Raw genomic sequence first — 27,376 nt, forward strand, 5'->3', positions numbered from 1 at the left:
ATGGCCCATTTGTAATTCCAAACGATCTACATCAATATAAATTATCTGTGAAAATTTCAAGCGGCTACCTCTGCACGTTCGACCCCTATCGTGATTTCGACAGATGGACGGACGGATGGATATGGCTAGTTCGACTTAGAATGTCGAGACGATCAAGAATATATGAACTTTGTGGGGTCTTAAAGGAATATTTCGAGGTGTTATAAACGGAATGACTAGATTACTATACCTCCATCCTATGGTGGTTGGTATAATATTAGAAGAATATCAAAAATTAAAATTTCTTTCGTTTGTTAGTTTTTTTATTTGTTTGAAAAATTTTTATCTAACAAGAGATTTTCTTAATTATTCTTCTAAACAAATAACTATTTTAATGTAAACATTTCAGAGTTGCAATTTGGAACCAAAAACTGTAACATTTAAATTAATTGATATGCCAATCAAAGGTTCTTAACAAAAAGTTTTAAAATTGTTTATATCCTCGAAGACATGTAAGGTATCTTTTCGCGCTCCAAATATTCGCCTCCTCTGTAATGACTATTCCATGAACTCTTTGCAAACAGCTGTAAATGTCTCTGTGAGAGACTGCATTACAGATTTTGTAGATAAGAACTTAATTGATCGTTGGTGTTTGGTTAAAGTCCACTTTAGCCCCAAATACAGATGCAAACAAATTAATGTATGGTGCAATGAGTCGCAATCATTAATAGTGCACATACCACAGTCCCCCAATGAACCAAAAATGCACTTAAATGTTGAGAAGTTTTTTCTTTTCGACAACAACTCTCATTTAATACAATTTAACATCATACAATGATTAAAGAAAAAATGTTTAAATATGGTACACACAAAAAATTGAGAAACTATAAACTACTTATCATACTTGAACTGGGCATGCGAATGTCTCCCAATCTCCAAACAAATTCCATTAAACTTTCTTTGGTTTCTGTTTGCCATACAATTGCTCCGGTGTGGGTATGTCTTCAACAAAGAAATTTGCCGGTATATAATGGAAAATCTTTCGCAGCACATCGAGCAGTATATCTTCAATGGTCTGGGTGATTACTGTATATAAGGCGTCGGTTAACATGCGCCAATTATCGTTGAAGAATTTATTTGTACTGTCCTCTGAAAAAAAAAGAAAAGAGGTAAGACAAACAAGTAAAAGCTTGCCAAGTTCGACTTGGCCGAATCTTGGAAACCCACTATCATGGCTTCTGCTTAAAATTTAACAAAATAAACTCTGTTGAAGGGCACAATTTTATTCTACATACTAAACTTTTGTCAAACCACCAAAAATTTAAGCTTCTAGGATCCGAACAATGGTGATCGAGAGACCGGTTTACATGGGAGGTATATCAGGTTGTAGACTGCTTTGGAACGAATTTGGCACAGTTGCTGGAAATCGTAACAGAACACCGCATGCAAAATTTCAGCCAAACCGGACAAAAATTGCGACATATCAAATCGGGAGATCGGTTTGTGTGGGAGCTATATCAGGTTATAGACCGATCTGAACCATACATCGCACAGTTGTTAAAAGTCATAACAGAACCCCATATACAACATTTCAGCCAAATCGGGCATAAATTGCAGCTTGTAAGGGCTCAAATCTGGAGATGGGTTTATATGGGATCTTTATCAGGTTATAGACCGATTTGGACCGTACTTGGCCCAGTTGTTGAAAGTCGTAACGGAACTTTAGGTACAAAATTTCAGCCAAATCCAAAAAAAACAAGTGAAAAGGCGTTAAGTTCGGCCGGGCCGAACTTTGGATACCCACCACCTCGGGTATATATATAAACCACCTTTCGTCAAATCCGGGGAAAAATGTATACCTTATGACCCCTAGCAGCTATATAGAAATATGTTCCGATTTGGACCAAATACTAATAAGTACAAGTCATTGTTCAATTGTGTGAAACAAAATTTTGCTCTTTTTAGTCGCAATAAACCGCTGTGAACCATAAACGACACGGAAGTTATATCGAAAGTTTTATCACAACTCACTGTTCCAAATTTCGGCGACATCGGACAATAAATGCGCCTTTTGTGGGCTCAAAACCTTAAATCGAGAGATCGGTCTATATGGCAGCTATATCCAAATCTGAACCGATCTGAGCCAAATTGACAAAGGATGTCGAAGTACCTAAGACAACTCACTGTCCCAAATTTCAGCAAAATTGGATAATAAATGTGGCTTTTATCGGAGGATCGGTCTATATGGCAGCTATATCCAAAACTGGACCGATCTGGGCCAAATTGGCGAAGGATGTCGAAGGGCTTTAGGCAACTCACTGTCCCAAATTTCACCAAAATCGGATAATAAATGTGGCTTTTATGGGTCTAAGACCCTAAATCGGAGGATCTGTCTATATGGCAGCTATATCCAAAACTGGACCGATCTGGGCCAAATTGGCGAAGGATGTCGAAGGGCCTAAGACAACTCACTGTCCCAAATTTCAGCAAAATCGGATAATAAATGTGGCTTTTATGGGTCTAAGACCCTAAATCGGAGGATCGGTCTATATGGGGGCTATATATAGATATAGTCCGATTTGGCCCATCTTCGAACTTAACCTGCTTATGGACAAAGAAAAGAGTCTGTGCAAAATTGCAGCTCAATATCTCAATTTTTGAAGACTGTAGCGTGATTTCAACAGACAGACGGACAGACGGACGAACATGTCTAGATCGCCTTAGATTTTTATGCTGATCAAGAATATATATATAGGGTTGGAAATGGATATTTCGATGTGTTGCAAACGGAATGACAAAATGAATATACCCCCATCCTTCGGTGGTGGGTATAAACAATTGCTTCCATGGGCTCAAGAATTCAAATCGATATATCTAAATCTGAACCGATATGGCCCATTTGCAATCCCTTACGACCTACATCATTCGACATAATCACCCATGCCAAACTATTTGAGGACATCGCCAACCCATCCCTCCAGCCGGGCCTGAAACGCTGGGTCGCGAATTATCTGTGTGGTCGCCAGTCATTTGTGGAATTTAGGGATAAGAAGTCGAAGCACCGTACAGTGAAACAGGGAGTTCCTCAAGGTGGGGTGATATCTCCGGCATTGTTCAACCTCTACATTTCCTCCATTCCATCCCCTTCAGACGGCATAGAGATCGTATCATATGCGGACGATTGTACGATCATGGCATCAGGCCCCTCACCCATTGTTGACATTTGCGATAGGTTGAACGACTACCTCAACTAACATGTCTCATATTTCGCTGCTAGAAATCTGAAGATATCTGCCACCACATCTTCAGCCACATTGTTCACTACAAATTCGCGTGAGGTAAATACAGAGACCCAGATTGACACGGTAGCAGATGCGGGAAATAGATGCGGGAATAGACTGGGTGAATGTAGTCCTTGGAGAACGACCGCCTCCCATTGCACCTGAAGAAATTGACCTTCCCCGGTAAACCAGAGTAGTTCTGGCTCAATTACGTTCCGACAGATGCAGCCGCCTCGATTGTAAGCAGGGACCTCACTATACACTTCACCTGCTTAAATGCCCAGCCAGACCCATTCGACTCAGACGTAGATCCTTATGGAGGCACCTCACTTTAGTCGCAGAGAAACTGGATCTTGACACTCAACAGAATCAAGCAGGCGAAAGATAGAACACAACAAAATGCTACAACAACAACAAGGGGAAAGGGGTAGGCCGCCAGAAAATTGATCCCATAAGTGGGTACCACTTCTTGCCCTACCCCCAATACCTTTCATTTAAGCCCCAGATTGACATGGTCGGTAAATATGCCTGATTTAGGGGAGTTTTGGGAATGGGGGTGGTCCCCCAAACACTAAGCCCTGAAAATATATCAGCAACCTGCTCTATTCTCGTATATCCATATATCATTTACTAGCTGAACCCGTTTGTCTGAATCACATTGTCATCATTTTATCCATTTTCCATTTTTGTATTCAATCGATTTTCCACTTTTGTCGGCCTATCTAATATCTCTGTTGCGCATGGGCAAGCATCTACTGCTTACCACTGGGATATATATAAGAACAAAGTTTCAGCACTGGATATTCCTTGAATAATAGTTGCGAAAACTCAATAATTATCCATTTAAGATTTCAGTACAAAAACTTAGCCGCTTGAAATTTTGCACTGATATTAGATATCGATGTAGGTCGTTGGGGATTGCAAATGGGCCACATTGGTTCAGATTTGGAAAAAGCTCCCACATAAACCGATCTCCCGATTTGACATCCTTAACCCCTGGAAGCCGCAATTTTTGTCCGATTTGGCTGAAATTTTGCATGTAGTGTACTGTTATGACTCTCAATAACTGAGCCAAGTACAGTCCAAAATCGGTCAAGAACATGATATAGCTCCCATATAAGCCGATCTCCCGATATTAATTCTTGTCCCTTTACCAGCAGCGATTTTTATCCGATTTGGCTAAAATTTTGCATATAGGTTTCTGTTATGACTTTCAACAACTATGAGAAGTACGATCCAAATAGGTCTATAACCAGATATAGCTTCCATATTTTAGCAAAATCCATGGTGGTGGGTTCCCAAGCACTTAGGACTATTTTACTTGTTTTCTTTTTCTACCCTCCACCATAGTATTCAGGGTAAACTAATTTCGTCATTCCGTTTGTAACATATCGAAATATTCATCTGACACCCAACAAAGTATATATGTATATTTTTAGTCGTCTTCAGATTCTAAGTCGATTTAGCCATGTCCGTCCGTCTGTCAAATGCACGCTTGATGTAGCTCCCATATGAACCGATCTCCCGATTTTAATTCATGAGCCACTATGGGGCTTAATTCTTATCTAATTTGGCTGAAATTTTTATACCCACCACCGAAGGATGGGGGTATATTAATTTTGTCATTCCGTTTGCAACACATCGAAATATCCATTTCCGACCCTTTAATGTATATATATTCTTGATCAGCGTAAAAATCTAAGACGATCTAGACATGTCCGTCCGTCTGTCTGTTGAAATCACGCTACAGTCTTTAAAAATAGAGATATTGAGCTGAAATTTTGTACAGGTTCTTTCTTTGTCCATAAGCAGGTTAAGTTCGAAGATGGGCAATATCGAACTATATCTTCATATAGCCCCCATATAGTCCGATTCGCCGATTTAGGGTCTTAGGCCCATAAAAGCCACATTTATTATCCGATTTTGATGAAATTTGCGACAGTGAGTTGTGTTAGTCTTTAAAAATAGAGATATTGAGCTGAAATTTTGTACAGGTTCTTTCTTTGTCCATAAGCAGGTTAAGTTCGAAGATGGGCAATATCGAACTATATCTTCATATAGCCCCCATATAGTCCGATTCGCCGATTTAGGGTCTTAGGCCCATAAAAGCCACATTTATTATCCGATTTTGATGAAATTTGCGACAGTGAGTTGTGTTAGGCCCTTCGACATCCTTCGTCAATTTGGACCAGATCGGTACAGATTTGGATATAGCTGCCATATAAACCGATCCTCCGATTTAGGGTCTTAGGCCCATAAAAGCCACATTTATTATCCGACTTTACTGAAATTTGGGACAGTGAGTTGTGTTAGACCCTTCGACATCCTTTGTCAATTTCGCTCAGATCGGTCCAGATTTGGATATAGCTTCCATATAGACCGATCTCTCGGTTTTAGGTTTTGGGCCCATAAAAGCCATATTTATTATCCGATTTTGCTGAAATTTGGGACAGTAAATTGTGTTAGGATCTTTGATATCCCTCATTAATTTGGTGCAGATCGGTCCAGTTTTGGATATAGCTGCCATATGAACCGATCCCTCGATTTCAGTTTTTGGGCCCATTAAATGCCCATTTATTGTTCGATGTCGCCGAAATTTGGGACAGTGAGTTAAGTTAAACCCCTGGCATAATCCTTCAATATGACACAGATCCGTTAAGATTTGGATATAGCTGCCATATAGATCGATCTCTCTATTTCAGGTTTTGGGCCCATAAAAGGTGCATTTATTGTCCGGTGTCGCCGAAATTCAGGACAGTGAGTTAGGTTAAGCCCCAACTCAACTTCCTTCTGCAATATGGCCCAGATCAGTCCAGATTTGAATATAGCTGCCATATAGACCGATATCTCGATTTAAAGTTTTGACCCCATAAAAGGAGCATTTATAATCCGATTTCACTGAAATTTGACACAGTGATTTATGTTAGGCTTTTCGAAATCCGTGTTTTATGTAGCTCAGATCGGTTTATTATACCCTCCACCATAAGATGGGTGGTATACTAATTTCGTCATTCTGATTGTAACTACTCGAAATATTCGTCTGAGACCCCATAAAGTATATATATTCTTGATCGTCGCGACATTTTATGTCGATCTAGCCATGTCCGTCCGTCTGTCCGTCCGTCCGTCTGTCTGTCGAGTAAAGCTAGCCGCTTGAAATTTTGCACAAATACTTCTTATTAGTTTAGGTCGGTTGGTATTGTAAATGGGCCATATCGGTCCATGTTTTGATATAGCTGCCATATAAACCGATCTTGGGTCTTCACTTCTTGAGCCTCTAGAGTGCGCAATTCTTATCCGATTGGAATGAAATTTTGCACGACGTGTTTTGTTATGATATCCAACATCTGTGCCAAGTATGGTTCAAATCGGTCCATAACCTGATATAGCTGCCATATTAACCGATCTGGGATCTTGACTTCTTGAGCCTCTAGAGGTCCCAATTATTATCCGATTTGCCTGCAATTTTGTACGACGGATTCTCTCATGACCATTAACATACGTGCTTATTATGGTCTGAATCGATCAATAGCCCGATATAGCTCCCATATAAATCTATCTCTCTATTTTACTTCTTGAGCCCCACAAAGGGCGCAATTCTTATTCGTAATGGCTGACATTTTACACAGGTCTCCAACATATAATGTAATTGTGGTCCAAACCGGACCATATCTTGATATCGCTCTAATAGCAGATCAAACCTTTTCTTATATCCTTTTTTGCCTAAGAAGAGATGCCGGGAAGAGAACTCGACAAATGCGATTCATGATGGAGGGTATATAAGATTCGGCCCGCCGGAACTTAGCACCCTTTTACTTGTTTTTTTATACCCTCCATAGGATGGGGGGTATACTAATTTCGTCATTCTGTTTGTAACTACCCGAAATATTTGTCTGAGACCATATAAAGTATATATATACTTGATCTTTGCGACATTTTATGTCGATGTAGCCATGTCCGTCTGTCCGTCCGTCCGTCTGTATGTCGAAAGCACGCTAACTTTCGGAGGAGTAAAGCTAGCCGCTTGAAATTTTGCATACATACTACTTGTTAGTGAAGGTTGTTTGGTATTGTAAATGGGCCATATCGGTCCATGTTTTGATATAGCTGCCATATAAACCGATCTTGGGTCTTGATTTCTTAAGCCTCTAGAGGGCGCAATTCTTATAAACTGAACTTGGGTCTTGATTTCTAGAGCCTCAAGAGGTCGCAATTATTATCCGATTTGCCTGAAATTTTGTACGACGGATCCCCTCATGACCATCAACATGCATGTTTATTATGGACTGAATCTGTCTATAGCCCGATACAGCTCCCATATAAATCGATCTCTCTATTTTACTTCTTGAGCTCCCAAAGGGGGCAATTCTTATTCGAATTGGCTGAAATTTTACACAAGTCCCCAACATTTTATTTAATTGTGGTCCAAACCGGACCATATCTTGATATCGCTCTAATAGCAGAGAAAATCTTTTCTTATATACTTTTTATACCCTCCACCATAAGATGGGGGGTATACTAATTTCGTCATTCTGATTGTAACTACTCGAAATATTTGTCTAAGACCCCTTAAAGTATATATATTCTTGATCGTCGTGAAATTTTATGTCGATCTAGCCATGTCCGTCCGTCCGTCTGTCCGTCCGTCCGTCCGTCTGTCTGTCGAAAGCACGCTAACTTCCGAAGGAGTGAAGCTACCCGCTTGAAATTTTGCACAAATACTTCTTATTAGTGTAGGTCGGTTGGTATTGTAAATGGGCCATATCGGTCCATGTTTTGATATAGCTGCCATATAAACCGATCTTGGGTCTTGACTTCTTGAGCCTCTAGAGTGCGCAATTCTTATCCGATTGGAATGAAATTTTGCACGACGTGTTTCGTTATTATATCCAACAACTGTGCCAAGTATGGTTCAAATCGGTCCATAACCTGATATAGCTGCCATATAAACCCAGATGGGATCTTGACTTCTTGAGCCTCCTCGGTCTATAGCCCGATACAGCTCCCATATAAATCGATCTCTCTATTTTACTTCTTGAGCCCACAAAGAGCGCAATTATTATTCGAATTGGCTGACATTTTACACAGGTCTCCAACATAAATATAATTTAATTGTGGTTCAAACCGGACCATATCTTAATGTCGCTCTAATAGCAGAGTAAATCTTTTCTTATATCCTTTTTTTTGCAAAAGAAGAGATGCCGGGAAAAGAACTTGACAAATGCGATTCATGGTGGAGGGTATATAAGATTCGGCCCGGCCGAACTTAGCACGCTTTTACTTGTTTTTGCCTAAGAAGAGATGCCGGGAAAAGAACTCGACAAATGCGATCCATGGTGGAGGGTATATAAGATTCGGCCCGGCCGAACTTAGCACGCTTTTACTTGTTACGATTGTTTTGGCCCGTTAAAAAATTTGGAAAGTTAAAAAATATTACAGCAAACGACCGCAACAAAATTCCTATATTTTTATACCCTCCACCATAAGATGGGGGGTATGCTAATTTCGTCATTCTGTTTGTAACTACTCGAAATATTCGTCTGAGACCCCATAAAGTATATATATTCTTGATCGTCGTGACATTTTATGTCGATCTAGCCATGTCCGTCCGTCTGTCCGTCCGTCCGTCCGTCTGTCTGTCTGTCGAAAGCACGCTAACTTCCGAAGGAGTAAAGCCAGCCGCTTGAAATTTTGCACAAATACTTCTTATTAGTGTAGGTCGGTTGGTATTGTAAATGGGCCATATCGGTCCATGTGTTGATATAGCTGCCATATAAACCGATCTTGGGTCTTGACTTCTTGAGCCTCTAGAGTGCGCAATTCTTATCCGATTTGAATGAAATTTTGCACGACGTGTTTTTCTATGATATCCAACAACTGTGCCAAGTATGGTTCAAATCGGTCCATAACCTGATATAGCTGCCATATAAACCGATCTTGGGTCTTGACTTCTTGAGCCTCTAGAGTGCGCAATTCTTATCCGATTGAAATGAAATTTTGCACGACGTGTTTTGTTATGATATCCAACAACTGTGCTAAGTATGGTTCAAATCGGTCCATAACCTGATGTAGCTGCCATATAAACCGATCTTGGGTCTTGACTTCTTGAATCTCTAGAAGGCGCAAATCTTATCCGATTGGAATGAAATTTTGCACGACGTGTTTTGTTAAGATATTCAACAACTGTGCGAAGTTTGGTTCAAATCGGTTTATAATCTGGTATAGCTGTCATATAAACCGATCTTGGGCCTTGACTTTTTGAGCCTCTAGCGTGCGCAATTCTTACCCAATTGGGATAAAATTTTGCACGAAGTGTTTTGTTATGATATCCAACAACTGTGCCAAGTATTCTTCACATCGGACCATAACCTGATATACCTGCCATATAAACCGATATTGGGTCTTGACTTCTCGAACCTATAGATGGCGCAATTCTCATCCGATTTGGCTGAAATTTTGTACAAAGCCTTCTCTCATGACCTTCAACATACGTGTCTAGTATGGTCTGAATCGATCAATAGCTTGATACAGCTCTTATATAAACCTATCTCCCGATTTTGCTTCTTGAGCCCCTACAAGGCGCAATTCTTATCCGAATGAACTAGATATTACACAATGACTTCTACAATGTCAATCAGCATTCAATTATGGTCCGAATCGGATTATAACTTGATATAGCACCTATAGGAAAACAGTTCTTATTCAATATTCTATGTTTGTCTAAAAAGAGATATCGCGCATAGAATTCGACAAATGCGATCAATGATGGAGGGTATATAAGATTCGGCCCTGCCGAACTTAGCACGCTCCTACTTGTTTTTCTATAGGTTCATATATGGTGCATTTTACACCGAATTTTGACGAATTTGGTTATCCGAAATTAAATATTTTTTAATGTGTTTAGAGATAAAATTGAAAAGTTATTCATATGTACTTGCCCAATTGCTTTTGTCCATTAAAAAGATTTGAAAAATATGATCTAAGACCATCTAATTTGAAGTCCACATCTGTGCTGGTAACATTGTAGAATGTATAGCCACCTTTGGAATAGAGTCGCGTCTTGGTACGCATAGTGACAGTCATATTTTCTTGAATTTCAAAAAAATTAAATCAACTATTTGAAAAACCCATGATTGAAAACCTTTCCCTTCTTCAAAACTCACCTGCGTCCAAGAAAACTTCGCCCCTGCCATTCAAAGGTATCAATAGAATACGCCCAAAGAGGCTATAATCACCTTTCAGTTTCATTTCAGGCAACATGAAAATAGTTTTCCAGCTATAATCTTTGGGATAAACCCTAATTTCAAAAGAAAATACCTATCTTAACGCTTTTGGTAAAAAGTTTAAGTACAACAACTTACATACTCTCCATCACATTGGTATGACCAAATCCCTCTATCTTCACATTGGACAATTCCACTTTAAGATTTATGGCATTGCTATTGCCCTGGGTGATTTTGATGCGATTCAATAGAAATGGATCAAAGCTCTTGATAGTATCCAAACCCGGTATGCCTTTAAAATAGGAGAAAAAGGTTTTCAGGTATTATGTTTAATATTCCAAATGTAATTTTCTGTCTGTACATTTACTCACCAGTATTAAGTTTGTCAAATAGCATTTGTATGCTCTCCGTTGAACAGTTCACGAAATTCTTCTCGGCGATTTTGCATGTTTTGATGTAATCTGCTGTGGAAGAAGTGTTTATAGTTTTTGTAGTTCTTAGTTGGGGGAACTAGAGGAATTTTGGGGATGTTACATACACTTAAATTAAAATAAACTTGATGTTAAAGTTAACTATTCCCATTCATTTTAAACCAACCACCATAGGATAAGAGTATTCTAAACTATTCATTCTGTTTGTAACACCTCGAAATAATGATCTAAGACCCCATTAGGTATATTTATTATTGATCGTCTCGACATTCTGAGTCGATCTAGCCATGTCCGTTCGTCCGTCTGTCAAAATCGCCAAAGCGGTCGAACGCGTAAAGCTAGCCCCTTGATATTTTGCACAGATGCTAAGTATGTATGTACGTAATTGCGGATTGCAAATGAGGCATATGGATTCAGATTTGGATACAGCTTCCATATAAACCGATCTCCCGATTTGACTTCTTGGACCCCTGGAAGCCGTTTGTACGACTTGGCTAAAATTTTGCAGATAGTGTTCTGTTATTACCTCAAATACTGTGCAACTTACAGTCCAAATCGGTCTATAACCTGATGTAGCTCCCATATAAACCGATCTTCCTTGATCTTTCTTGATCCCCTGGAATGTAGTGTTATGACTTTCAACAACTATGGCAAGTACGGTTTAAATCGGCCTGTAAACTGATACAGCTTTCACATAAACCAATCTCCCGATTTGACTTCTTGAGTTCTTACAAGCCTCAATGTTTGTCCGATTTATTACTTCCTCCAAAAAATGTGCCAAGTAGGGTCCAAATCGGTCTATGATCTGACATAATTCCCATATAAACCTGTCTCTCGATTATTGTTGTTGTTGGGTTCGTAGAAGCTTTAATTTTTGCTGGTTTCACAGAAGTTTTGTATGTAGAATTAAATAATAACCTTCAACTAAATTAAGTTTGTATCAATTTTTAGCAAAATCCATGGCGGTGGGCTCCCAGGATTCGACCCGGCCGAAATAAGCTGGATAACAACCAAGAACAAACAAGTAAAAGCGTGCAAAGTTCGGCCGGGCCGAATCTTATATACCCTTCACCATGGATCGCATTTGTCGAGTTCTTTTCCCGGCATCTCTTCTTAGGCAAAAAAGGATATATGAAAAGACTTCTTCTGCTATTAGAGCGATGTCAAGATATGGTCCGTCTTGCACCACAATTAAAATATATGTTGGAGACCTGTGTAAAATGTCAGCTAATTCGAATAAGAATTGCGCCCTTTGGGGTCTCAAGAAGAAAAATAAAGAGATCGATTTATATGGGAGATGTATCTGGTTATAAACCGATTTGAACCATACTTGGCACAGTTGTTGGATATCATAACAATTCAAATCGGATAAGAATTGCGCCCTTTGGAGGCTCAAGAAGTCAAGACCCAAGATCGGTTTATATGACAGCTATATCAGGTTATGGACCGATTTAAACCATACTTGGCACAGTCGTTGGATATCATAACAAAACACATCGTGCAAAATTTCATTCCCATCGGATAAGAATTGCGTACTCTAGAGGCTCAAGAAGTCAAGACCCAAGATCGGTTTATATGGCAGCTATATCAGGTTATGGACCGATTTGAACCATACTCGGCACAGTTGTTGAATGTCATAACAAAACACGTCGTGCAAAATTTCATTCCAGTAGGATAAGAATTGCGCACTCTAGAGAGAAGAATTCAAGACCCAAGATCGGTTTATAAGGCAGCTATATCAGGTTATGGACCGATTTGAACCATACTCGGCACAGTTGTTGGACATCATAACTAAACACGTTGTGCAAAATTTCATTCCAATCGGATAAGAATTGTGCACTCTAGAGGTTCAAGAAGTCAAGACCCAAGATCGGTTTATATGGCAGCTATATCAAAACATAGACCGATATGGCCCATTTACAATACCAACCGACCTACACTAATAAGAAGTATTTGTGCAAAATTTCAAGCGGCTAGCTTTACTCCTTCGGAAGTTAGCGTGCTTTCGACAGACAGACGGACGGACATGGCTAGATCGACATAAAATGTCACAACGATCAAGAATATATATACTTTATGGGGTCACAGACGAATATTTCGAGTAGTTACAAACAGAATGATGAAATTAGTATACCCCCCATCTTTTGGTGGAGGGCATAAAAATGAAACAATTTTTGTTACCAAACTTAAGAGCAAAGAAACGAATGAAATTTACAAGTTTTTTGTCTGTTAGGGCCAAGATCAATGAATTTTACAATTTTTGTTTGTTACTCTTTTGAGACGAGCTTAACAGACAGGGTTGTCGAGCGTGATTAATGTGGTAATTGTATCATAGAGCCGTTTTCGCAATTAATACGATTCAAATACAACATAGCAACGCATGGCCCTTGAAACCATCACACCTAATATGGTTGAAAAGTCTTCTAACTAAAGATGGAACGCGTCCCATAGTGGTTGGTGTGTGTTGCTATCTCTGGCTTTCCTTTTACATTTGCAAAGAAAATCTTCGATCATTGAGCTTCTAGGAACCGAACAAGGATGATTGAATGACCGGTTTACATGGGAACTATACCAGGCTATAGACGGATTCGGACCGTATTTGGCACAGTTAATGGAAGTCAAAACAGAACACTACATGCAAAATTTCAGCCAAATCGGACAAAAATTGCGGCTTGTAAGGGCTCAATAAATCAAATCGGGAGATCGGTTTATATGGGAACTATATCTAAATCTGAACCGATAATGCCCATTTGCAATTGCCAACGACCTACATCAATATTAAATGTCTGTGCAAAATTTCAAGCGGCTTGCTTTACTCGTATAATCGCTATCGTGATTTCGACGGTCTGACGAAAGGACGGACATGGCTAAATCGACTCAGAATGTCTAGACGATCTGGAATATATATATACTTTATGGGGTCGCAGATCAATATTTCGAGGTGTTTCAAACGGAATGATTAGATTGATATACCCCCATCCTGTGGTGGTGGGTATTACAGCTGGGGAAAATCGCACAGTATATGAGAGAGCAGGCAAAAAGAGAAGAGACTTGTATCGGAGTTTTGACAGTTTGCATCGAAAACTTACTAAACAAGAGGGAGGAAGCTCCCCCTTCCGGACATTCTTCTAAATTTTAGGATAACAATAAAAACATATAGTTTTTTTTTTCGGCAATATTACTGACAGGACTTTGAAGAATATTTTTGTCGCTTGTGAGTAGCTCTCAAGTGACTCACTAAAAGTACGTTTTTTAAAACAAGAGGAACGTTTTTTAAAACAAGAGCTCAAAACTCTTTTAAGATAGAAAGAAAATACCAAAAAGTATTTTCTTTTTTTTGCCAAAATTGATATCGATATCTTTATGACATCTTCTTATTTATAACTGGCTGCACAGGGCTCGCTCCGCTGCGCCTTCTTTCACTCTCTTATGTTATCTGAGCCCTATACTGACACGGGCAGGAAATAAATCTGTTTTGGGGTGCTGATACGGCTTTCCAGATAATTCGGCCCAATGTGGATATCGTTTTTGTGCTCTACTCCCAAATTCCTTTGATTTGAGGCTGAAATTAATCGGTAAATATATCCGGTATGAGGGTATTTTTGGGGGTGAGGTGGACTCCCATGTCAGATTCGTGATCTAGTCTCAAATACCTTTCATTTGTGCCCCATATTTTCATTATTGGTTTATATTTTCATTTGGCGGGTTTTGGAAGTGGCGCGGCCCTCCTAGATATCCCACCCTTAATAAAGATACCAAATTTGTTTTTGAGATATTATAAACAAACAATCCCTCACCCATCTCCCAGATCTGACGTTTTTGAAAAAAGAGTAAAGGGAGGGTGCGCCCATTAAAGTTTGGATATTAGATCTACTTCATTCTCTTGGTTTTTGTGGTGGATTGGAGTAGCCAACCCCTTTGCCCCGAAAGTAGATATCAGATTCATACTCTACTTCCAAAAACCAAATATGGGATTCATATTGCTATAGTCGGTATATATGTGTGATTTAGAGGGAGTTTTTAAGGTGTGTCGTCTTGGCCATAAAACATATACCATAATCCATAAATATGTCCAGTTTGAGGGGCCACCCACGCACTTAGCCCTAAAAAAATATCAGCATCGTGCTCTACTCTCAAATTTATTTTATTTGATCCCCAATTGCCATTGGTTTAGGGGGAGTTTATGGGATGAGACGATCCACAAACACTTTTTCTCAAATAGGCAGATTATGTTCGAAGATGGGCTAGTCTTAATATAGCCCCCTTATAGACCGATCCGCCGATTTAAGGTCTTAGTCCCATCAAAGCCACATTTATTATCCGATTTTGCTGAAATTTGGGACAATAAGTTATCTTAGTATTACTCTTAGTTGTCTAAGTATTCCACATCCTTCTTCAATTTTGGCCAAATCGGTCCAGTTTTGGATATAGCTGCCATATAGACCGATATCTCGATTTTAGGTCTTGGGCCAATAAAAGGCACATTTATTGTCTGATTTCGCCGAAATTTGCGACAGTGAGTTGTGTTAGGCCCTAGAGTCAATTCCGCCCAGATCGATTCAGATTTGGATATAGCTGCCATATAGAAGATGGGCTAGTCTTAATATAGCCCCCTTATAGACCGATCCGCCGATTTAAGGTCTTAGTCCCATAAAGGGCACATTTATTATCCGATTTTGCTGAAATTTGGGACAATAAGTTATCTTAATATTACTCTTAGTTGTCTAAGTATTCCACATCCTTCTTCAATTTTGGCCAAATCGGTCCAGTTTTGGATATAGCTGCCATATAGACCGATATCTCGATTTAAAGTCTTGGCCCCATAAAAGGCACATTTATAATCCGATTTCGCCGAAATTTGACACAGCGACTTATGTTAGGTTTTTCGACATCCGAGTCGTATATGGTTCAGATCATTCTATATTTGGATATAATTACCAAAAGACCCATATTTTGTTCTTCAAAAATGAACAATGACTTGTACCTTTTAGAGCACTCAATGTCCGTGCCGAATTTGGTCCATATCGGACCATATTTCGATAAAGCTGCTATAGGGGCATTAATTATGCATTTTTCAACGGATTATGACGAAAGGTGGTTTACATATATACCCGAGGTGGTGGGCATACAAATTTCGGCCGGGCCGAACTTAAAGCCTTTTTACATGTTTGATATCGGAAGGGGGTTGGACCCTCCCCCGTTACCCCTAAAACATCACCCCAAAATCAGTAATGGACCGATAAGGACAATATGGATATCAAATGAAAGGTATTGAAGAGTAGAATACGAACATGGTATTAAAAATAAATTTCAAGTGGGCAGGAAATCGCCCTAACCCCAAAACTTCTAAAAGCAGAAAAATTGAACGTCCATATCAATATGGGGGTCAAGTGAAAGGTATGTGGGTGTATTGTAAATTACGAATCTGGCATACGAAATCAGATCGAGGTGTAGGGAGTCACCACACTCCCCAACAACGCCCCAAATGGGAATATGCCCCATCATGACTATATGAGACTTGGAGCGATTTTTTAAAAATATTCACAGATTATGTAGGTTTTTGTGGAAGGAAACATTGGTTATATAATTTTTATACCCTCCACCATAAGATTTCGTCAGTCTGTTTGTAACTACTCGAAATATTCATCTGAGACGCCATAAAGTATGTATATTCTTGATCGTCGCGACATTTTATGTCGATATAGCCATGTACGTCCGTCCGTCTGTCTGTCGAAAGTACGTTAACTTCCGAAGGAGTAAAGCTAGCAGCTTGAAATTCTGCACAAATACTTCTTATTAGTGTAGGTCGGTTGGTATTGTAAATGGGCCATATCGGTCCATGTTTCGATATAGCTGCCATATAAACCGATCTTGGGTCTTGACTTCTTGAACCTGTACAGTGCGCAATTCTTATCCGATTTGAATTAAATTTTGCACGACGTGTTTTGTTATGATATACAATAACTGTGCCAAGTATGGTTCAAATCGGTCTATAACCTGATATAGCTGTCATATAAACCGATCTTGGGTCTTGACTTCTTGAGCCTCTAGAATGCGCAATTCTTATCCGATTTGAATGCATTTTTGCACGCAGTGTTTTGTTATGATATCTTGAGCTTCGTCATCGTCGCAAAAATCTAAGACGATCTAGCCATATCCTCCCGTCTGTCTGTTGAAATCACGCTACAGTCTTTAAATATATATTTATTAAACTTAAACTTTGCACAGATTCTGTTTTTTTTTTCATAAGCATCACACCGAAATATCACACCGAAATATGGTCCAGATCGGACAATATTTAGATATAGCTGCCATATAGACATATCTACCAAATGAAGGTCTTGAGCCGAAATTATTTTCCGATTTCGATAAAATTTAAAATAGTGAATTGTTTTAATCTTCCCGTCATCTCACCCACATATGGTTCAGATCGGACTATATAGATATAGCTGTCATGTAGACCGATCTGCTGATTGAGCGTCTTAAGCCCATAAAAGCCGCAATTACTATCTGATTCCGCAGATATTTGAAAAACTGGGTTTATTAGAGCCTCCCAATATGCCACTCGAATATTGTTCAGATAGGTCTTTATTCAGATGTAGCTGCCATATAGACCGATCTGCTGATTGAGCGTCTTAAGCCCATAAAAGCCGCAACTATGCAATTATTATTTCGAAAAAAGGAAATAGTAATTTATTTTAAGCCTCCTGCCATTCGCCTGCCATATAGACCGATTTAGGGTCTTAAGCCGATAAAAGCTGAATTTATTATCCGATTTCGCTGAAATTTTGGAGTAGTGAGTTGACTAAAGCCTTCCGATATCCGACTCAAATATGGTTCAGATTGGTCTTTATTCAGATATAGTTGTCATATGGACCGATCTGCCAATTTAGGGTCTTAAACCCATAAACGCTGCATATTTTACCCGATTTCGCTGGTCCCGATTTGACACTGCGACTTGTTTAAGCCTTCTGTCATCCGACCAGCATATGGTCCAGATCAGATTATATTTAGATATAGCAGCCATATATTGGGTTGCCCAAAAAGTAATTGCGGATTTTTCATATAGTCGGCGTTGACAAATTTTTTCACAGCTTGAGACTCTGTAATTGCATTCTTTCTTCTGTCAGTTATCAGCTGTTACTTTTAGCTTGCTTTAGAAAAAAAATGTAAAAAAGCATATTTGATTAAAGTTCATTCTAAGTTTTATTAAAAAAGCATTTACTTTCTTTTAAAAAATCCGCAATTATTTTTGGGCAACCCAATAGATTGATCTTCCAATTTAGGGTCTTAGTCCCATTAAAAGCGGATTTGTTGAACGATTTCGCTGAAACTGTGACATGTATAAGAGTTCTCGGGACCTGAATCAGTTATGATCCAGACCAGCCTCCATTTGCATATTAATATGAATATTTAGTGGAGTTGTTATAAATGATGTTGGTTAATTTATCCATGGTGGTGGGTATCCAAAGTTCGGAACGGCCGAACTATCACATTAATAATATTGGAACAAATACTAGTTTAATAAGTCCTTAAATGTTTTTGTCGAAACAAAAATCGTTTTAACTATAGAACCACAGGTTTATGAAAGGACTATAAATACTTTTTCTCATCTAAATTTCAAGAGTTTGGGTTGGGTTTTTTTACTAACGACATTTTTACTATTGTCACTTACGCGGATCGGTAAGAAATTGATCTTCATTTTGTACAAATGTGCTTAAACACAAAAATATTAAACCACCAATTATTGCAAAATTTTGAGACATATTAAATCTTTAGTTGCCAATAAACTCCGAAAGTTAACAACTTAACTCTTACACGATCACTCAATAACTAAAGCAAAACAAGTAATGAATTCAAATGAAATCGAAAACTCACACGATAAGAATTAAGCAGCAAGAAAGAAGACTTAAAAACTTGTATAAAGTTTTGAATTAAAACTACAACGCTGCTGCTAACTTACTAAGACCACAAACTTAAATGCAGTAAAGAAAATAGCAAGAAAACCGTAAGGAAAAATCATGGACAACATTGAAAAAGCATGAGACTCAATGAAGAAAAAACACAAAGTGTCGCAATAATCACGTTCAACTAGCTGATTGGTAATGGTTGCCTGCTGGCTGCTCATGCGTATTGTGCCCAACTCGACACCGGCAACATTTGTTTATTGGCGCTTAGTTTGCCATAACCATTTCAGGTGGCATGTTAGTTGGTCAGTCTAGTCATGGCATAAACATTTCGAACAAAGTCAGTCAATGGACCACTGATGCAGACTTTCAGTTTTTTTTTCTTTTTTGCAAATTACACTGAATGAAAATTATCTAGTTATGTAGTTGTTTTTTTTTTTAGTATTTCATCATTGGTCAAACAGCTACCAGTTGTAGAAGAAGAAGGAGGAAAAATACATAGGACTTGCATCATATGCAGTCATGGCATGTATGTTAAGTTATGAGTCCACAATGGGATGCTACGTTCATTTAAAGAAGCTTTACTGATATATGAATCTCATGCTATATTAGACTTGCTATTGCATCGATCTCACTTTTATTAATCGATCTCACCTTTATTAATCTGTAATTCATACTAATGTTTCAACCCCACGAATCAACCTATACTTCACTAAAGGCAATACTAGTATTAAGGTAAATATTACCTTTAGAGAAGTATTGGTGTACAGGACTCCTGCTGCACATCAAAGACGAGCAAGGCAAGGTAAGGAATGGGTTTCTATGGTGGTTTAGAAAGAACTCAGTTTATTTAACTTAGAAACAATGCCCATGATTTGTTGATCTATCCACCATGGATCCCATTTGTCGTGTTCTTTGCGCGGTATCTCTTTATAGGCATACAAAAAATAATAGAAAGGAATTGTCTGATCCGATTCGGACCATGAGTAAATTGAATGTTAAAGACCATAGTAGGAGTCATTGGGTAATATTTCAGTCCATTCGGATAAGAATTAAGCCTTGTAGGGGCTCAAGAAGCTTATTTGGGAAGTCGATTTATATGGGAGCTGTATCAGCCTATAGATCGATAAAGACCATATTGGACACGTATGTTGAAGGCCATTGTAAACAATCTCTACCAAATGGGATAAGAATTGCACCCTCTAGGGGCTTTAGAAGTCAAGATCCCAGATCGGTTTATATGGCAGCTATATCAGGTTATGTATCGAATTCAACCATATTTATCGCAGTTGTTGGAAGTCATAACAAAATACTTTATGATAAATTTCAGCCAAATCGGATAAGAATTGCGCAGTCTAGTGGTTCAACAAGTCAAGATCCAAGATCGGTTTATATGGCAGCTATATCAGGTTATATTCCGATTTGACCGACCGACAGTTATTGAAAGCCATAACAAACAACTTCATGCAATATTTCAGCCAAATCAGATGAGAATCGCGCCCTTTAGTGGCTCAAGAAGTCAAGAACCAAGATTGGTTTATAAGGCAGCTATAAAACAAAACAAAACATGAAGCGATTTGGCCCATTTACAATCCCAACTGACCTACACCAATAAGAAGTAGTTGTGCAAAATTTCAAGCGGCTAGCTTTACACCTTCGAAAGTTACCGTGCTTTCGACAAACGGACGGATATGGCTAGATCGACTTAAAATCTCATGAGGATCAAGAATATATATATTTTATGGCGTCTTAGATGCATCTTTCGAGGTATTACAAACGGAATGACGAAAATAGTATATAACAAGTAAAAGCGTGCTAAGTTCGGCCGGGCCGAATCTTATATACCCTCCACCATGGATCGCATATGTCGAGTTCTTTTCCCGGCATCTCTTCTTAGGCAAAAAAAGGATATAAGAAAAGATTTGCTCTGCTATTAGAGCGATATTAAGATATGGTCCGGTTTGGACCACAATTAAATTATATGTTGGAGACCTGTGTAAAATCAGACAATTCGAATAAGAATTGCGCCCTTTGTGGGCTCAAGAAGTAAAATAGAGAGATCGATTTATATGGGAGCTATATCAGGCTATAAACCGATTCAGACCATAATAAACACGTATGTTAATGGTCATGAGAGAATCCGTCGTACAAAATTTCAGGCAAATCGGATAATAATTGCGACCTCTATAGGCTCAAGAAGTCAAGATCCAAGATCGGTTTATATGGCAGCTATATCAGGTTATGAACCGATTTGAACCATATTTGGCACAGTTGTTGGATATCATAACAAAATACTACGTTCCAAAATTCATTCAAATTGGATAAGAATTGCGCCCTCTAGAGGCTTAAGAAATCAAGACCCAAGATCGGTTTATATGGCAGCTATATCAGGTTATGAACCGATTTGAACCATACTTGGCACAGTTGTTGGATATCGTAACAAAACACGTCGTGCAAAATTTCATTCCAATCGGATAAGAATTGCGCACTCTAGAGGCTCAAGAAGTCAAGACCCCAGATCGGTGTATATGGCAGCTATATCAGGTTATGGACCGATTTGAATCATGCTTGGCACAGTTGTTGGATATCATAACAAAACACGTTGTGCAATATTTCATTCCAATCGGATAAGAATTGCGCACTCTAGAGGCTCAAGAAGTCAAGACCCAAGATCGGTTTATATGGCAGCTATATCAGGTTATGGACCGATTTGAACCATACTTGGCACAGTTGTTGGATATCATAACAAAACACGTTGTGCAAAATTTCATCCGAATCGGATAAGAATTGCGCACTCTAGAGGCTCAAACCTTATTTGACACAGTTGTTGAAAGTAAAAATAAAATACGTCATGAAAAATTTCAGCCAAATCGGTTAGGAATTGCGCCCTCTAGAAGCTCAAGAAGTCAAGTCCCCAGATCTGTTTATATGACAGCTATATTAGGTTATGAACCGATTTGAACTATACTTGGCACACTTGTTGGACATCATAACAAAACACGTCGTGCGAAATTTCTTTCTAATCGGATAAGAATTGCGCCCTCTAGATACTCAAGAAGTCAAGACCCAAGACCGGTTTATATGGCAGCTATATCAGGTTATGAACCGATTTGAACTATACTTGGCACACTTGTTGAACATCATAACAAAACACGTCGTGCGAAATTTCATTCTAATCGGATAAGAATTGCGACCTCTAGAGACTCAAGAAGTCAAGACCCAAGATCGGTTTATATGACAGCTATATCAGGTTATGAACTATACTTGGCACACTTGTTGGACATCATAACAAAACACGTCGTGCAAAATTTCATTCCAATCGGATAAGAATTGTGCACTCTAGAGGCTCAAGAAGTCAAGACCCAAGATCGGTTTATATGACAGCTATATCAAAACACGGACCGATATGGCCCATTTACAATACCAACCGACCTACACTAATAAGAAGTATTTGTGCAAAATTTCAAGCGGCTAGCTTTACTCCTTCGGAAGTTAGCGTGCTTTCGACAGACAGACGGACAGACATGGCTAGATCGACATTAAATTTCACGACGATCAAGAATATATATACTTTATGGGGTCTCAGACGAATATTTCGAGTAGTTACAATCAGAATGACGAAATTAGTATACCCCCCATCTTATGGTGGAGGGTATAAAAATACTCTGAGAAACAAGGGTATAGTAACAAGTAAAAGGCGTTAAGTTCGGCCGGGCCGAACTTTGGCTACCCACCACCATGTAAACCACCTTTCGTCATAGTCCGGTGAAAACTGCACAAATTATGCCCACATAGCAGCTTTATCGAAATATGGTCCGATTTGGACCAAATTCGGCAAGGACATTGAGTCGTCTAATAAGTACAAGTCATTGTTCAATTTTGTACAACAAAATGTTGGCTTATTCGGTAGCTATATCCAAATATAGACCGATCTGAACTACATACGACACGGTTTTTAAAAAGCCTAATAAGTCAGTGCATCAAATTTCAGCGAAATCGGATTATGCGCTTTTCATGGGGCCAAGACTTTAAATCGAGAGATCGGCCTATATGGCAACTCTATCCAAATCTGAACCGATCTGAGCGAAATCAAAGAGGGGGTTCAAAAGACCCAGCAGATCTGACTGTCCCTAATTTCGGTGAAATCGGACAATAAATGCGCCATTTATGGGCCCAAGACCTTAAATCGAGAGATCGGTCAATATGGCAGCTATATCCAAATCTGGATCGATCAAGGCCACATTGAAGAAGAATGTTGATAGGCTCCACACAACTCACTGTCCCAACTTTTCGGCGACATCAGACAACAAATGCGCATTTCATGGACCCAAAACCTTAAATCGAGAGATCGGTCTATATGGCAGCTCTCCAAATCTCAACCGATTTGAGCCAAATTGAAGCAGAATGTCGGTAGGCCTAACACAACTCACTACCCCAAATATCGGCGACATCGGATAATAAATGCGCCCTTAATGGGCTCAAGACCTTAAATCAAGAGATCGGTCTATATGGCAGCAATATCCAAATCTGGACCGCTCGGGACCAAATTGAAGAATCATATAGAATGGCGTTAAGCAACTCACTGTCCCAATTTTCAAAATCGAATATTAATTGTGGCTAAATCGGCGGATCGGTCTTTATGGGGGCTACATCAAGATATAATCCGATATAGCCCATCTTCGAACTTAACCTTCGAGCAAAGTTTCAGCTCAATATGTCTATTTTAAAGACTGTAGCGTCATTTCACAAGACAGACGGACAGACGAGCGGACGTGGCTACATCGTCTTAGATTTTAACGACGATCAAGAATATATATACTTTATAGGGTCGGAAATGGATATTTCGATGTGTTGCGAACGGAAAGCCAAAATGAATATACCCCCATCCGTGGACAAACAGACAGATGGAAATAGCTAAGTCGAATCAGGAAGTGATTTTAAGCTGATTGGTATACTTATCGATGGAAATAGCTCTTCTCCTTCTTAGCGTTGCAAACAAATGCACAAAGTTATAATACTCTGTACCACAGTGGTGGTGTAGGTTATAATGATGTCGAGAAACCTAACACAACTCATTGTGCAAAACTGCAGTGAAATCGGTTAATAAATTCACCTTTTATGGCTCTAAATTTTTGAATCGGGAGGTCGGTATATAATGCAGCTACATCCAAATCTGGACCGATATGGATTGTACTGAACAGGGATGGGATCCTAATAAAGGGTGATTTTTTTGAGGTTAGGATTTTCATGCATTAGTATTTGACAGATCACGTGGGATTTCAGACATGGTGTCAAAGAGAAAGATGCTCAGTATGCTTTGACATTTCATCATGAATAGACTTACTAACGAGCAACGCTTGCAAATCATTGAATTTTATTACCAAAATCAGTGTTCGGTTCGAAATGTGTTCAAATTTTGACAAATTTTGTTCAGCGATGAGGCTCATTTCTGGTTGAATGGCTACGTAAATAAGCAAAATTGCCGCATTTGGAGTGAAGAGCAACCAGAAGCCGTTCAAGAACTGCCCATGCATCCCGAAAAATGCACTGTTTGGTGTGGTTTGTACGCTGGTGGAATCATTGGACCGTATATTTTCAAAGATGCTGTTGGACGCAACGTTACAGTGAATGAACACATTTCGAACCGAACACTGATTTTGGTAATAAAATTCAATGATTTGCAAGCGTTGCTCGTTAGTAAGTCTATTCATGATGAAATGTCAAAGCATACTGAGCATCTTTCTCTTTGACACCATGTCTGAAATCCCACGTGATCTGTCAATACTAATGCATGAAAATCCTAACCTCAAAAAAATCACCCTTTACAACTCCCTGTACCAAATTTTCGCGAAACCGGACAATAATTGCAACTCTTATGGGTGCAAAACCATAAATCGAGAGATCGGTCTATATGACAGCTTTATCCAAACCTGAACCGTTTTAAGCCGTATTGAGCATGGATATCGAGGATCCTAATACGACTTGCTACAGCAAATTTTTTCGAAATTGGACAATTGCAAGATTTTAAATCGAGAGATCGGTCTTTATGGCAGTTATATCGAAATATAGACCGATCTTACCCATACTCATTACGATTTTCCAGGGGCCTAGCAGTTAAAGTTATTGTGGTCAATTTCAGCAAAATCTGTTAATAAATGCACCTTTAATGGGCCTTAAATCGAGTGATCGGTCTACATGCAGCTATATCTAAATCTGTACCGATCTAGGTCAAATTAAACAAGGATATCAAGCAGTCAAACAGAACTCGTTATCCCAAATTTCAGCGAAATTGGATAATAAATGGGCCCAATGCCATAAATCAAGAAATCGATCTAAATGGCAGCTATATCCAAATCTGAACCTATCAAGATCGTATTGAACAAAGATGTCGAGAGTCCTAACACAACTCACCGTCCCAAATTTTAGCTAAATCGTATAATTAATGTGGCTTTCATGGCCCTTAGACGGCAAATCGGTCCATATGGGGGCTATACCAAGATATACAATCCCATGGCAGCCGGTTGTACGGTTGACAGATTGACCCGATGAATTCCTCATCGGCAAGGGCTGCCGCCTCAGTGTACGTGTTCGTCTTTTTTCGTTATGGGAGAGGCACATCCCGGAGTGACTTCTCCGCACGCTTCTGGTCCGTGCCGTGATTGAAAAGAACCCCGGACCCTGGTTCTGTTCGGTTTGCCAGAACCGCCTTCATCATCGGTCGGTGTCGGTGAGGTGTAACCGGTGCATGGAGTGGGTACATTCCCGTTCTTGCTCTGGCCTAACTTCACTAAGGGAGTATAGTCATACTGGCTATGTCGCAAGGTGCTGTGCGAACATAGCCAGCAGTGGGTCACAAGCGTCGCCGTCGTGGCCTTCGGCGTCCTCGTCGTCGGACTATGTGACCCCCCCGACCTCTCCCGTACGGCAATTTATGCAACGACAGCACCCTAGCCTTGCTATTGCCAGGCAAGTGCCGGGAAGTGTATCGTTCTTGCAGTTAAACTGCCACGGACTGCGTGGCAAAGTCGATGAGATCGTAGACTTTATGAGTCAGAAGAGCATATCGGACGCAGCGATCCAGGAGACAAAGCAGATCAACACCTGCAGCTTGCACAGTTGTCACGGTTACAATGTGCTACGTAAGGATCGCTCAAGGAATGGAGTTGGGGGATTGGCCTTCGTTATACACCATTCCGTGCAGTATAGACCTATCTCGCCTGCGCTTGACGCTAGTGACCCTTACATGGAATGTATGGGGGTAGCAGTCAGGTCTGGTACTGCCGAGATAGAGATATACAACGTGTATATACCGCTGGTTGGTAGCTGTGTGCCGATTAATGGCCAAGCTTACAACCCCGAAACAAGTGGGTTGCTATCTGGCCATAATCGATTGGTTCTGGGGGATTTTAATGCGCATCACACGTCATGGCATTCTCCCCTAGGTAACAACCAGCGTGGCATAGCATTGGCAGAGCAGATAGATAGCTCCACGTTTTGCACGGTGAATGAGGATGCCCCCACTAGGATTACGAGGAGGTGCAGCAGCGCGCCAGACATCTCAATTGCATCCCCTGATCTCCTGAGTGACGTCTCCTGGCAAGCCGTCATCTCTTTGGGGTTAGACCACCTCCCCATAATTCGCACCATCGACCTACCACCCGACTTCATAACCTCTGAACGCCGGACGTTCATCAATTATAAAAAGGCCGATTGGACTGGCTTCAGAGAGTATAACAATTGCCGCTTCAGTGAACTGCCACCCCCTCTGATGTGCTTGTGGCCGAGAGGAAATTCCGAGACATCATCAACGCAGCAGCCGCTCGCTTTATACCAGCCGGTCGAATACCACAAGTGCGACCCAATTTCCCGGCGCAAGCAGTGGTACTCGCAGGCGAGCGTGATGGGATTCGTGCTATGGACCCCGCTAACCCCAGAATCAGCGAGCTGAATGTGGAAATAAATCAACGAACATAAGCGGAATTTGTGGCTGGAACACTAGGAGCAATGTAACTTAGGCACCGGTGCAGGCAAACTGTGGGCCACTGTTAAGTCTCTCTCGAACCCCGGTAGACGGGACGACAGGACCTCAGTCACTTTTGGCGAGATAACCGTGACTGATCCAAAGAGATGCGCCAGGTTGTTCAACCGTCAATTTATTGTGCATCCCGAGAGAGAGACAGGGTAAGGAGGAGAGCCATCCGCCGTATTCGTGGTCTCCGAGCCGATGAACAGCCATCACAATTTACCGTGAGCGAAGTTACGAATGTCATCCGTGGCGCCAAATCTTCCAAGGCGTTGGGCCCCGACGGAATCTCTACATTGATGCTGAAGAATCTGGATTCACCTGGAGTTGAGTACCTTACCACTGTCCTCAACCTGTCATTGAACACTCTTATAGTTCCCGATGTCTGGAAAATGGGCAGAGTGATCCCGCTACTGAAGCCTGGAAAAGACCGAGTTTGGGGGAGTCGTACAGACCGATCTCCCTTCTCTCACCAGTGGCAAAGACGCTTCAGGCATTACTCCTCCCGAGCCTCGTAGGAGAATTTCCATTC

The 27,376-nt window shown here is 40.0% G+C and overlaps 1 protein-coding gene across 1 annotated transcript; it reads right to left on the reverse strand.

The window, feature by feature from the left end:
- Nucleotides 1–928: 928 nt before the first annotated feature.
- On the reverse strand, nt 929–18,680 carry LOC106095507 (circadian clock-controlled protein daywake). The gene is made up of 6 exons (XM_059364953.1): nt 18,590–18,680; nt 10,855–10,947; nt 10,622–10,775; nt 10,424–10,557; nt 10,199–10,348; nt 929–1,128 (listed from the first exon to the last, which is right to left on the reverse strand). Exons 1-6 carry the CDS (start codon nt 18,678–18,680, stop codon nt 929–931), a joined length of 822 nt encoding a protein of 273 aa, XP_059220936.1.
- Between the last annotated feature and the right edge of the window lie 8,696 nt (nt 18,681–27,376).

Source organism: Stomoxys calcitrans, chromosome 1 (genome assembly GCF_963082655.1).
Source record: "Stomoxys calcitrans chromosome 1, idStoCalc2.1, whole genome shotgun sequence".
NCBI classification, from domain to species: Eukaryota; Metazoa; Arthropoda; class Insecta; order Diptera; family Muscidae; genus Stomoxys; species Stomoxys calcitrans.